Source organism: Ovis aries, chromosome 13 (genome assembly GCF_016772045.2).
Source record: "Ovis aries strain OAR_USU_Benz2616 breed Rambouillet chromosome 13, ARS-UI_Ramb_v3.0, whole genome shotgun sequence".
NCBI lineage: Eukaryota > Metazoa > Chordata > Mammalia > Artiodactyla > Bovidae > Ovis > Ovis aries.
The window spans coordinates 23402297-23416434 of NC_056066.1; the positions used below are offsets into that span (position 1 = coordinate 23402297).

At 41.1% G+C, this 14138-nt stretch overlaps 1 protein-coding gene across 8 annotated transcripts in view; it reads left to right on the top strand.

Moving 5' to 3' along the window:
* Positions 1-14138, top strand: part of ARMC3 (armadillo repeat containing 3) — a 102360-nt gene that overhangs the window by 46491 nt on the left and 41731 nt on the right. For all 8 annotated transcript variants that reach the window (XM_012188319.4, XM_004014222.5, XM_027976606.3 and 5 more), the window contains one exon: positions 12501-12750. In XM_012188319.4, the coding sequence (XP_012043709.1) occupies positions 12501-12750 (250 nt within the window). The remainder of the gene's footprint in view (positions 1-12500; positions 12751-14138) is intronic.

Below are 14138 nucleotides of genomic sequence, written 5' to 3' on the forward strand. Positions count from 1 at the left end.
CGCACTGCCTACTTGGCGCCCAGCATGTGGGTCTTCCCAGATCAAGGGCTGAACTGGTGTTCCCTGCTTTGCAAGATGAATTCTTCATCACTCGACCACCAAGGAAGCCCTATTTTTTGTTTTTAATAGCCCTTCCCACAACAGCAGTGACTCAAGGCAGCATATATAGTGCTTACTTTAAAAAAATTTTTTCTTTTTTTTGATTGACTGCTGGGCCACTGCTGCCTTCCACACTACCAGAGACAACTCTCCTCTAGGAACCATCCTGCTATCATGTGACCTGTGGTCAGGACCACAACAAAGGAAATGAGGGGATGAGTAGGGAGAACACCCCAAAGAGACTCCAGGAAGAGACAGAATGCCCCCGAATTACACAGCTGTGCATGTTGAGTGCTTTGGGAACTTTTCAGTGTCCTCATTCTATATGGAAGACCTGTCGTTCTGTATTACCAGTATTCATATTTCTCTTCACTAACACAGAAATAAAGCAGTGACTGAATCATTTTAATATCTAGTAGAATTATTTATCAGGGTACTAGGCCTAAGATGGGCCTCTCAGGTCACGCTAGTACCTGCCAGTGAAGGAGAAGGGACTTGGGTTTGATCCCTGGGTTGGAAAGATCCCCAGCCCACTCCAATATTCTTGGAGGAGGGCAAGGCAACCCACTCCAATATTCTTGCCTGGAAAATCCCATGGAGCAGAGGAGCCTGGTGGGCTACAGCCAATAGGGTCACAAAGAGTAGGACATGGCTGAAGTGACCAAGCATGCATGAAGATGCCTAAGAAAGTCATGTAATGTGTAGAAAAAATCTTTTAAAGATGGGCTACATATAAAACATCAAGAAAACACAGCACTTCATTTATTCACAATGACCCAACTCTCTATCCATTCAGTATTGTCAGGGAAGGGCCTGACCTTAAATAATTCTTTAGAATGTTAAATCTCTCTAGTGTTTGGAAACCACTTTTCAAAGCTTTTTAAAAAATCTGCCCCCACCCCAGTTAAATAGGGTTAGTGGAAGGTAGTGTACTTATGTATTTATTTCTACAAATATTTCTTTTACTTTCTTTTATTCTGCAGATTTAAGTATAGACTAGTGCTACTCTTTAGTAAGTCTCCTACATACAAACGAGTTCCATTCCGAGAGCTTATTTGTAAGTCCAATTTGTTTATAAGTTCATTTTGCTGATAAATCCAACAAAGTTAGCCTAGATACCCAACTAACACAATTGGCTATATAGTACAATACGGTAATAGGTTTATAATACTTTTCACACAAGTAGCACATAAAAAAAACAAACAAAAAGTAAAACAATTTTGATCTCACAGCACCTTGAAAAGTACAGGAGTACATTACAACGCCTGGCACACAGGGACTGGCATCAAGTGAACAGGCACGAGGAGTTACTGACTGGAGGAGGAAGGGGAGGTGGGAGATGGTAGAGCTGAATGGTCATCAGCAATAGGAGACGGAGGGCAAGCTGCAGTTTCATTCATGCCTGACGCTGATGGCCCGGGTTTTGGTTCCTTGCTGGATTCAATTCTATCTACCCTCTTGCAAAAAGGATCCAGCGATGTCTGGGTAGTAGCCTTTTCTCATGTCATTGATGCACTGGATTGCATTCCTAATGGCCGCTGCAAGCTTTGTGTACTGTTCAACATTTGAGTCTTGTGTCTCAAAAGCAAACAGTGTCTCCTCAAATAAAACCCTCTTGCCATTTCCTGCATCGTGAATCTCTTCAGCTCTTCAATTACGTCTTCTCCCTCCTTTCTCTGGATATGTGTGCATCTTTGAAAGTTCACAACTTGAAGGTTCCTATGTAGGGGATTTTCTTGTGCACTTGAGGCTGTAGTGCAATGAATGATGATGGTCATTTCAAAGGAGGAGACAAAACACCTCTCTTAGATTTGGCAAAACATCACAAGATTCACTTCCACATTGCCATTCCCCTCCAGGAAGATATATATATATGGCTAGAGATGCATACCATCACCCTTTCAAAATAAACTTTAACATCTGTTCTAGATCATACTTCTTGACCAATCCACACAGATTCACTTAGGAATAAGTAATCTTGTCATTTACAATACTTATTTTTTTAAATCAAAGAAGTATTGACCACAGAAATAATCCACTGTGATTTACAACATTAAAATGTAGTCTCCGGAAAAATGCAAACTCATCTTACAGACCTGATGTATGGGGTGGGCTTGGTAATGCTAAAGCTGTGCGGTTATGGTCTTTGTTAGGGCTTTTCAGCGAAAAGGTTTTCCGCAGTCCATTTTCCTCTAACGGGGGAGGAACTGTGTCTTCATACTGACCCCTAGTGGCAGTTTTGGCAGATGTTGGGGGAGGGGCAGAAAAGGTAATGGAAGATTTGCTCTGTATTTTAGTGAAAATGCTCACCAACTTAATCCGAAATATTCTTCAGTGTGTTTAAAATAACATTTTAAAACATTATTGAAAGACTGTGATCTGGAAAGCATTCCATTGTGGTGCTTTTAAAGAGATAATATTCTACTGCTAGCTGTGTGTTAATAGATGCTTGTCTTTGTCTCCTTTCAAGGTGAAGTCATTTCAAAATATTTTGACACATTCATTGTCCAGGTGGCTGAATATCACCTGTGCCACATAACCATATAGGATAAATATAATACACTTAACTGACATAAATTAATCTTGTTGTAATGGTACTTACTCTAGAGCTGAATTTTTTGCTCTTGACTTTGAATAATAGAAATTATTTGGTTTTAAAATTCTTACTTATATCACTTTATTGTCAGGTGCTACCTCCTTTGAATTAAAATGCTCATAAGATGAGAATCCTCCAAGACAACTTGAGTTAGTTCCTTTTAGAAAGTTCAATTTTGTAGTAAGGATGTATCAGATTTTTGTACTCAGGATGATACCTCAAAAAACTTATTTAAAGTGTTCTTCACTATCTTAAAAGCCTTCTGAAATTAACAGATAAAATATATGGGAGGCACCTTCATGGTAAACTTACGTCGTATTCTTTCCTTATTTCCGTCCAAGGTTACCGAGTGGATACTTTCTATTTCTACCCACCTTAGCACCTAGATTTCTTCTCTGCTAACTGTATATTGATCAACAGCTTTGATTTTAAGGAGTATATAGAATGAAAAGCTGGATTTTGCAATGAAACAAGTCAATTCCATATCCCCATTTTGGGTCAGTTGATGCCTAGTCAACCTTAACAAACAGTTTGAATTTTATTAGTTGAGGCTAGGTGAATCCCATGAAATGTTCAATTAGAAAATTGTCTATCCTTCTTTTATTACCTGGAGAGCAAAGACTGACATTTGCATAACCTTATTTTAAATTTGCTGGTACCTCTTTCAGGCTTAATTTCCAATGTAACTGATTTTAAGAGGAAATTATCAAACAGTTTGGATAGCTTAGTACCTACATAAATTCCACTTTTACTCATCCTTGACTTTTTATATTAATTTTTCCCATGATTTTCCATCCCTCTGAAAACAGCTTTCACCGCTCATTTCTTGCCTAAACAAAGACTTGGGGGTGAGGCTTGAGGAAATTGCTTCAGCTCCAGCCCTGCAGAGGTTGGAGATTTGACTGTCTAGCTGAAAAGTTGTCTGAAAATGAAAAGTTCATACATAGATGCAAATTTGCAAACAGGACACTATTTTCCCATGATCCCAGAAATGGAGACAGGATTATAGGAAAATCTCTGCCCTTGTGGCTCACTCAGCAGGCGTGGGTAATGATGTGATAATGATGGTGACGTGGTGATGATGCTGCTGAGAGCAATGGTGAAATGATGGTGAGAGTTGGAATGTGTGGCCAGGCACTGAGCTAAGTACTTGGAATGTATCAGCAAATCTTCGAAAAGTTCCCTGTGATGTAGCAAGTCCATTCTGCAGATGAAGAAACAGAAGCACAGTCCTTGTTCAAGGTCACAGAGGTGGGATGGACACTATACACCGAGCCAGTCGGCTACCTATATCCAGAGAAAGCTCATGATTTTTCTTTCTCTGCCTCCTGCTCACTATCTCCCTGAGTTTGAGCTTCTCCAAATCTTCCCACCAAAATGTTTCCCTCTGCCTTCTTGGTCTCTTTGGATTCCACCAGACTGAAGGCACCTTTGGAGAAGTGAGTTTCCATCCCCCTCCTCCTTCCTCCCTCCTTCCACCTTTCTCCCAGGTTTCTTTCCCCGTTATCACTTCACTTCCTCCTCACCCTTGTTTTCTATTTATAAGAGAATAAGAAAAAGAAAAAAAAAGTATTCAAAGGTTAGTAAAAATTTCCCAGAATGCTGCACATCAAAATGGTCTCCCTTATTTCTCATTTCCTAAGGAATGATGAAGTAAACCAAATAGATGCTGGCTTCCCCCCCCCCCCCCGCTTGAAAGTACAATATTTTTCAAAGCTTAAGATATTAATAATTGCAAAAAAAAAGGTAGTGAACTAAAAGTCAGATCACCATGGTTTTAATTTTGTCTCTGTTAATTGACTTGCTCCCTGAGCAATTCTCTCACTAAATTTTAATCTTTCTTAACTATAAAACAAAAACAAAATAAAAATGGAATCTGAATTCTATTTTGCACATCCAAGTGATTACCCTTGATCCAGGGAGCCTGGAAGACAAATTTCCACTAGGAATAGATGGGATCACTCTTTACCACTTTTATCATTTTATCCCAAAGGCTAAGGAAGTTCTTATCTGTGAGTTTTGGTTTCTTGTGTAAATTATTTCACTGTTACTTGGGTGTTCTTTGTGTGCCAGGCACTGCTCTAGGCCCTAGGGGTTCAGTAGGGAACATGACAATGGTTCCATGAAACTGTTTTCATGAAGCTTACAGGTTGGACAGGAAGACAGACAACACATGAGTAATTTTAAGGTAATTTCAGAGGCAGTAACAGTATGGATTAAATAAAACAGCATGATATCATAGAGAGGGGCATACATGACAACAGGGTTGTGGAAGGAGTCACAGGAATGACACAGCTCATCAAAGAGGGTTTCTCCGAAGAAGCAACATTAGAGCTGGTGAGCTGAGGGTAGTCCTGGCAATGGCCAGTGGTTTTTTTTTTTTTTTTTTAATGTGCAGTCACTCTAGAGATTTCAGCATCCTTATTATTTAGTTAAGAAAATAAAAAACGTGGTATCTCTAATTACTTTGGGATTGTGGCCCCTGTCACATCCAGATATGTAAACAGACTGACTTCCAGGCTAAACAGAAACATTTGGTAGCTGCAGAAGCCACTTATTATGAATGTTCTAACACCTTGACCATTATTCCTATTTTATCAGGAGACAAGTCAGCCATGTTAAATGAAGACAGTTGTTCTTTCCTGATGGCATCTAATTTATTATTGGCAGGCATTGCAGCTTTTTGAGACAGAAGGTGGCATGTACGGAAGTGAGGTATCCTGATTGAACAGATAGGTCAATAAAGATTCCATGTCACTTGTAAGAAAATTACATTTGATTTCCCTGCACCTTGACTGACTACCTCATAATTGGTAAAAAAAAAAAAAAAAACAACAACAAACAAACCCTGCGTGTTCTCTGTGGAGGGGCTGGATTAGGGTGTACTCGACTCCTTTTGAATAGCAGTTTTCTCTTGAAAAATCGTGATGTCGCAGCAACTGTAGTTAAAACCATGTCCTGGAAGCCCCCAAATCATACTTGCTAGGGCACCTTGGTATGATGGAAACAATTTGATTTCACATACTTAAAAATTTTATTTTGCATTTTTTTCCCCTTATTTTGCTATAGGATGCAAAGCTTCCTCCGTTTGTTTTTTATGGCTGGGTTTCAGTTTAATAATAACGTTACTTTACATTCTTTAAGATTTTTGCCTGCAGTTTAATCATGATTCTGTCCCTTACTACAGGATAAACGTCTTTAAATATTTCTTTGAAAAGAGACAATCTCTTGGCTACTTTTGTCAATTCTGGGGTTCAGCCAGAGTTGGGGGGCACATTTCTTTGTCTTCTGCAGCTGTGGGGCTGCCTCGGAATGACGGCTGTGTGGGACTCAGAAATCGATCAATTTAACGAACACCCTCGACTTCTCGGGTCATTACCTTTGAAAAGCTGGCTGGAATGAGAGTCAGGAATCCTGTTCACAGCATTCCAAATCTGGCTCTGATAACCAGGAGATCTGTTTATTTTAGTGGCCCGTGCCCCACCCGCCTCGCACCTGTATAGACTCGCGGGAACCCGCAATTAAACTCGCCAGCCCCCAGTCATTGGGGCACATGCACCTCCCCGCCCCGCTCGCAGCGTGCCTGCCACCAATATGTCTTGCTTTGGTGTGACAAACCTCACGGAGACATATGAAAAGCCGCGCTGGTGGGAATGGTTGTAATCACTGTTAACAAACAAGGTTCCGATTGCCAATATTACCATCTGTTCCATCGGGTTCCACATATTCCCCGGTATGTGGGCTCTGTTAAACAGATTTTCCGTGCGGCCCAAGGTCACCCTTGATTCATGTAACCAGCCTTTGCAGATGGGTTAAATGTGAGCCTCCCAACAGCAGCAAGAATCAACATCCGAGAGTTACCGAATCATGTCCTCCGATGACAGAGCCCAAATAAACAGTCCACCGTGTCGGCAAAGACAGAATATCCACATCCCTTGATACCTGAAAGGAGTAGATCCCAAAGACACTGTCAAGCGCAAGATTCTTCTATTACACTTCCTATAAAAATGACTTCACTGTATAATTAGAGAAGCCCAGGGGTGAGGAGGAAATAACCTGCTTTCAAGAGGAGCTGTTTAAGTGATACAAGCGGAGATCCCCATACTACTGAGTCCTCTCCCTTCTTGGGAACTTAAAACTGAGCTGAGTACTTTCCCTCTCTGTTTCTCAACACCTGCAAGAGGTTCTCATCACTCCCCTTGAGGTGATTTAAGTCAATTAAAATATATTGATCTTCTCAGCACTGGGGATATAAAAGGACTCGCAGCCTGGCTGAGAAGTAGATACCAGGCAGACACAGAGGCAGGGTGATTAATAAGGAGGGGCAGTAATGGATGTGGATAACTTCACCCAGGAAAGGGCAAGTGAGCTGGTTTTGCAGGGTGAGCTAGTGGTCCTCAGGCAGAGGTGTGGGAGAAATAGGGCAGGGCATCTGGGGCAGAGCGAGCATGAGTGCAAAGGCACACAGACGTGAAACAGCATAGTAAATACAAGGAGGCATAAAATAGATGCTATTTGTGCAAATGCATTTTTCCTTAGTATTCTTAGCGCCCTTGCTGTAAGTGCTTTTTCACTGTGGGGCTTGGGGACTTAATACAAAAAAAAACTTTGTGTTGAATTCCTTTCCATAACATATGCCATGAAATAATATTTTGAGATGGTTACTATTCTCTGACTGTGAACGTTTGTACCCAAATCTCATTTTTTTTTAAACAAAAAGAAACGTTTATGTTTAGCAAACGCATGCTCTGAACTTATGTGAAAAAGAAGATCTAGTTTGCTGCTACTAAGCCACTTCAGTCGTGTCCGACTCTGTGCAACCTCACCGACGGAAGCCCACCAGGCTCCCCCCGTCCCTGGGATTCTCCAGGCAAGAACACTGGAGTGGGTTGCCATTTCCTTCTCCAATGCATGAAAGTGAAAAGTGAAAGTGAAGCCACTCAGTTGTGTCCGACTCTTAGCCACCCCATGGACTGCAGCCTACCAGGCTCCTCCCATGGGATTTTCCAGGCAAGAGTACTGGAGTGGGTTGCCATTGCCTTCTCCAAGACCTAGTTTGGGGGTCAAGAAATGCTTCCTTGAGGAGGAGATGTTAGTGTTGAACTTTGAAAGAGGAATGGGAATTATTGGGGGAAGAAATGTCCAGGCAGGGGGACCAGAGTGTGAGGACACCCTGAGGTGACAAGGAGCCTAGCAAGGTTGTCAGAAAGGCCTGGCTGGGATGCAGCAACAGGGAGGGGTGGCAGGGAGCGTGGGGGTGAAGGAGAACAGGGTCAACTCATGCTTAACCTCAGAGGACACATGAAATCTGGGGCTTTATCCTGAGCAATGGGCAATGGTAGAAGCTTTAAGTAGAGGAGAAATATGATTATATTATTTAAAAAGTAACTTTACTTCACTCTGTTTTGACAGACTCCAGGTCCACCCAAATCTCTTCAAATGACCCAATTTCATTCCCTTTTATGGCTAAGAAAGAGAAAAACAAATACCTATATATTAACACATGTATGCAGAATTTAGGAAAATGGTACAAATGAACCTGGTTCCAGGGCCCGAATAGAGATGCAGACATAGAGAACAGGTGTGTGGACATGAGGTGGGGCAGGGAGGGTGGGATGAACTGGGAGATGAGGTTTGACAGTCAATTGTGTCTGACTCTTTTGTGACCCCATGGACTGTAGCCCACCAGGCTCCTCTGTCCATGGAATTTTTTAGGCAAGAATGCTGGAGTGGCTTGTCATTTCCTACTCCAGGGCATCTTCCTGACCCAGGGATCAAACCTGCTTCTCTTGTGTTTCCTGCACTGACAGGTGGATTCTTTACCATTGTGCCAAAGCAAATAGTTGGTGGGAATCTTCAGCATAGCGCAGGGAGCTCATGGTCATGCTCTGATGACCTAGATGGATGGGAAGCGAGGGGTGGGAGGGAGGCTCAAGAAGCAGGGGATGATGTATACATGTAGCTGATTCACTTCATCATACAGCAGAAACTACCACAACATTGTAAAGCAATTATGCTCCAATAAAAGTATAGACGTGAGAACATTTCAGTCACTTCAGTAACTTCTCTGGTGGTCCAGTGGTCCACCTGCATCAGTGCTCCCAACGCAGGGGGCTCAGGCTTGATCCCTAGCCAGGGAGCTAGATCCCATGTGCTGCAACTAAGGTTTAGAAGGCAGATCCCATGTGTGGCGAGTAAGACTCAGTGCAGCCAAATAAATATATGTATCTTTGTATCAATATCTGTATGAATATATGTGTATATATATATATTTCAAATCACTTAACTGTAAGATGGAGAAAAGTTTGGAGTGGATGAGGGGGAAAGTGTGTTAGGAGAGAACTTACATCAATCCATAAGAAAGGATATTGGATTGGATTCAGAGGGAGAGATGGAGATGGAGGAAAGGGAGGGATTTGAGAAATACAGAGGAGGGAAATAGTCAGGACTTGGTAATAAATTGACAGACATGACATGTCAAACTTCACTTCTATTTACATATATGATATAAACATGTTTTTATACATTCCCATATTTGGTTTTTAGCTTGGTTAAACTTTTCAATTTACATTTTAAACTCTTATTTAAGTCCAACCGGATGGAGACTAATGATAGTAAATATCAGAAAATAGGTTCAGATTGTTCAGGTCATTACAGATGACCCTGTAATTTTGTACTTTGTAACAAAGCAGTGTGACTTCTATCCTATCTATTTGAAAAGTGCTGTTCCATTTAGGAAACTAAAAATGTGTTTTAGAATAGGATAGGATTTGGCTTGTGTATATGTTAGACACAGAGGAAATAAGACATAGAGTCTTGGGTTTGAAAGACACAAAATTAATGCAATTCTTTTTTTTTTAAGTACAAATTCTGCACTCCATTTTTATAACTGAAATTATTTTTTTAAGTAAGACTAATAGCTTGATTTTCCATATCATAATTTAATCTCATTTATGCATTTTGCACTTAGAGCTGCACATAGCAAATTATGGGCAGATATGTCTACATTATATTACATTGCTCTCCCAGCTGTGCATGTATGATTTGGTGCTGGCAGTTATGTTCAATTTAGTAAATGCTATATTCCACTGTGTCTAGAATCTTTGAGCTTTTTAAACAGCTAGTACATAAAAATGTACTTCCCTTTACTGCCTCCATAAAGAGGAAAGAAAGAGCAGAAGGTAGAGTATAAATGAACCAGGGCCAGACATGCTTTTGTACAGGAGAAAGAGAGAAGCAAGATCCAAGCAGAAAGACTGAGAGCAGAGGCATGCCTGATGAAAATCCCTGTGTCTCCATGACCCAGGAGTTGGTTGTTTTTTTTTTTTTTTTAACATAAACTAGAGAAACGAAAATGATGGAGTATGATCCTATGCACTTACTTAAATTTTCTGTAAATTCCCTGATACACACAAAAGACAAAGCCTTTGAGAATTTATTGAAATGCATTTACCTAAAATACTTCTGGCTTCTCTCATGGATTCCATTGTGTGCTCTTTCTTTACACTCCAAGATGTGTTAAACAGTAAACATCTAAAACCACTAAGTAGATTTTAACCAAGGTGTGTTTATAATGATTAAGAATCACAAAGTATTTGGTTTAAGGAATGGATTACATTAAGTGCATGAAAAACAAGTCAAAGGAAACAAAATATTTTGAGGTTTAAGCATTGGAAGAACTGATGCTGAAGCTGAAGCTCTAATACTTTGGCCACCTGATACAAAGTATTGACTCATTGGAAAAGACCCCGATGCTGGGAAAGATTCAGGGCAAGAGGAGAAGGGGGTGACAGAGGATGAGATGGTTGGATGGCATCACCGACTCAATTGACATGAGTTTCAGCAAGCTCCCGGAGTTGGTGATGAACAGGGAAGCCCAGTGTGCTGCAGTCCACAGGGTCACAAAATGTTGGACACAACTTAGCAACTGAACAACCAGAAGCATATACTAATTAGAAGATATGCATAATTTTAAATTACTCCTGGTAGTTTTATGTCAATTTTTACTATAAGTTGAATATGAGAAGTTCCACCAAATTTAGACTATATTAGAGCCTCAAATTTTCCCTTCTTCATAAAATCAAATGACCACGATGTCAATAATAGGAAAGAGATGTAATGTGAAATAATCTTAAGAGTGTTTATTTTATACTTGAGGAAAGGAAATTAAATGCTGTCCCTCAGTCTGTCATAGTGAGATGCAGAGCTTTCCTCTAAATGTTTTTCTTGGGCTTCCTCCCAAATTTTGGTCACCTGTCATCAAACCAAATTTTAAAGGATGCTTTCCCAGAGAAAGACTGGGAGATGATACAGAGGGTTAAACAGACACCAGGGACTGGAGGAGGAGAAACATGGAACTAAGTGCTCGCTTTGCCTTGGTGACAATCAATATGGTGTGTGTTCTGGATGGATTTATATAAACCAGGGGTGGGAGCTGCCTTCAAGGTCAACACCGAGGAGCCCTTCATTCTCCAGAATGATGTCATTCCGTTCCTGCCCAATGGCTGCAGTTGAGTCTCCTTCAGAGCTAGTTTGTACCTAATCACAGCTTCCTTTCACCTAGAGCTACCAGTCTCCTTATTGAGGCCATATGTGTATTCTGCTCTCTGATGAATAACTGTGATGACTTCTGTTTTAACACATCAATTCTCCTTCACCATCAGCAGATTTAGGTGACAGAGCCAAATTAAACTCATCAGAATGCAGGGTGATGAGCTAAACTATGTAGCCTCAGTTGTTTTTTTTTTTTTTTCAATTTTGGTTATTAATATGATCCTAAAATTTTTAAGTGTCAAATATAACCTGAAAGAGATGTTAGTATTATTGGAGTCTTAAGTGTACTTTTATTGTCTTGATTACTTCTATTCCCATGATGATTTAAACAGATTTTTAATACAATTTGGGGTCCTCCTTTAAAACCAGGATGCTCTATATATCTTATTGCTTGAAACATCATAATTGAAATAACTCCAAACATTAAAGAACCTTTGAGCTTAAGATTAAATAATCTTTCACTCATTAAAATTATGTCTTTTTAATTCATACTCTTTTATGAGCTTTTTCAGTGATTACAAAGCAAGGACTATAGAAAGTCTAGTGTTTTTATAAGAAGGTTTAAGGATTTCTAATTGTGAGAAAATGTTAATATATTAATGGATGATGGTAGTCTTTTTATACTAGAAATAGGAAATTTAACAACTGGATATGCCTACATTATTACTAAAATTATTTTTTGTCAATATCATGACTTGAATCTTGATGTTTAATTTATAAAAGCAACATTCACCCATCAAAATGATTTGCTGCCTTCAAACGTGTTAACATCTACCTACAGTTAACAGCTTCATTTAAAAAGAAGACAAACTGAAGAATCTGATCTTAAATTTCCATGTTTACTCCTTCCTCCTATTTAAGCTTTGTTTTCTTACTGGTTAGAAATATTTTAATAGAATTCAGTAACTATTGAATTGGAATTTCCAATTGGAATACTTACAAGTATTACTGAGTTAAAAAATGAACAGCTGAAGCAGAGTTTCTAGGAAGCAATCATGCATTTTTCTATAACCCAAAGCTGCAGATGTAGGGAAAGGATTATTTAAATTCATTCATAACTTGACATTACCCGCCGCCCCCAGACTCCATTTAAATCCCCAGCGCGTCAATGCCAGGTTCATTGCCCGGGTAAATTAATTTCTTTCTAAAATTGTCTTTATGCAGTCGTTTGTTTTATAAGCTTAGCTGTACGCGCCAAAGATCAGTTCTTGAAGTGGGGTGAAGAGCATTCATTTCTCCTTCGTTGACCCAGAGCTGCTGCGGAAGGTGATGGTATAGACGCGTTAATCAACACCCTGTCCAGCAAACGAGACGGAGCCATTGCCAACGCAGCCACAGTGCTGACGAACATGGCCATGCAGGAGCCCCTGCGCCTGGGCATCCAGAGCCACGACGTCATGCACGCCCTGCTCAGCCCGCTGCACTCGGCCAACACCATCGTGCAGAGCAAAGCCGCCCTCACCGTTGCTGCAACCGCGTGTGACGCGGAGGCCCGCACAGAGGTGAGCGTTAGCGTCACTTTCCTTCTCGCCTTCTTCTGGTCGGTACCTACCCCTGCATTCATTTGAAACATTTTCAAGTGTTTCGCCGCATCCATCGTTTAAGTCCCTTGAGATGCAAGATGTTGGGAAACAAACTGACCTCATCCAGCCAAGAAAGGGAGTGACTGAGCACTCGCGTAAACGGAGTATGGTCTATAAAAATATTGAATTGCTATGTTGTACACCTGAAACTAATAGAATAAGCCAACTATATGTAATGCATGTAGTATGTAAAGCAATTATACTCCAGTTTTTGAAAAAGGAATAGGTACATTTGTCATCCCCATTTTACAGAGGAGGAAAATGGGGCTAAAAAGATTTAATGTGTGTAAAGCAGAGCTGATTGGTCGGGAAGTCAGAATTGTGAGAAAACATCTTTCTCAGCCCAGAGCCCCTGCCCTCACACAGTGCTGCCTGTTCAGACAACTGACAAATCTCCTCTGTCTCTTAGATGTTTTTCCTACCCCCCTTCTTTGTTCCTGTTGACTCAATTCATTTGTATTCATCTCAGATGGTAAAAAATTTGCCTGCAATCCAGAAGACCCAGGTTTGATCCCAGGGTCAGGAAGATCCCTCGGAGAAGGGAATGGTTGCCCACTACAGTGTTCTTTCCTGTAGCATTCCATGGACGGAGCAGCCTGGTGGGCTACAGTCCATGGGGTCACAAAGAGTCAGACACGACTGAGTGACGCGGCACTGGCGCGTATTTCTTTGGCTGCCCGGGGTCCTAGTTGCAGCATGCGGACTCTCAGATGCAGCATGTGGGATCTAGTTCCCTGACCAGGGATTGAACCCGTGCCCCCTGCACTGGGAGAGTGAAGTCTTGGCCACTGGACCACCAGGGAAGTCCCCTTTCAATATATGAGCCTCATCACATCACTGCAAGTCCCCGGTGGTGTGCCACTCCCCCACGGGAACAGTTATGTAAAGACTTGAGATGATCCACCTGTGCTGCCTAATCCTGAACCCACCTCCCAGCCGTAACTCTACGCTCTAGAAATACCATACGATTTGTGATTGTCAGCATGCTCAGTTCTCTCATTTATACCTCCTTGATGTCTCTGCTCATGTCTGTCCACCTGATAAATGCCTGTTTCTCCTTCAACATCCAGCTCAGCCATTCCATCCTCCATGAGGCCTGCCTTCAGTCCTCAAACAGGGCCTCAAACATCCTGCTCTGTGATCCCACCACTCCCTGTGCATGCCTTCCTTGAACTCAGTTTTGCATTAGCCTTTGCATGTAAGACCATAAACTCCCTGAGGCTTTAGGGAAGGGAACTGAAGTTTCCCTTTCCTGTGTTCATGTCATTGACATATATCTGGCACACAGTATAGGCTTAGTAAGCAGT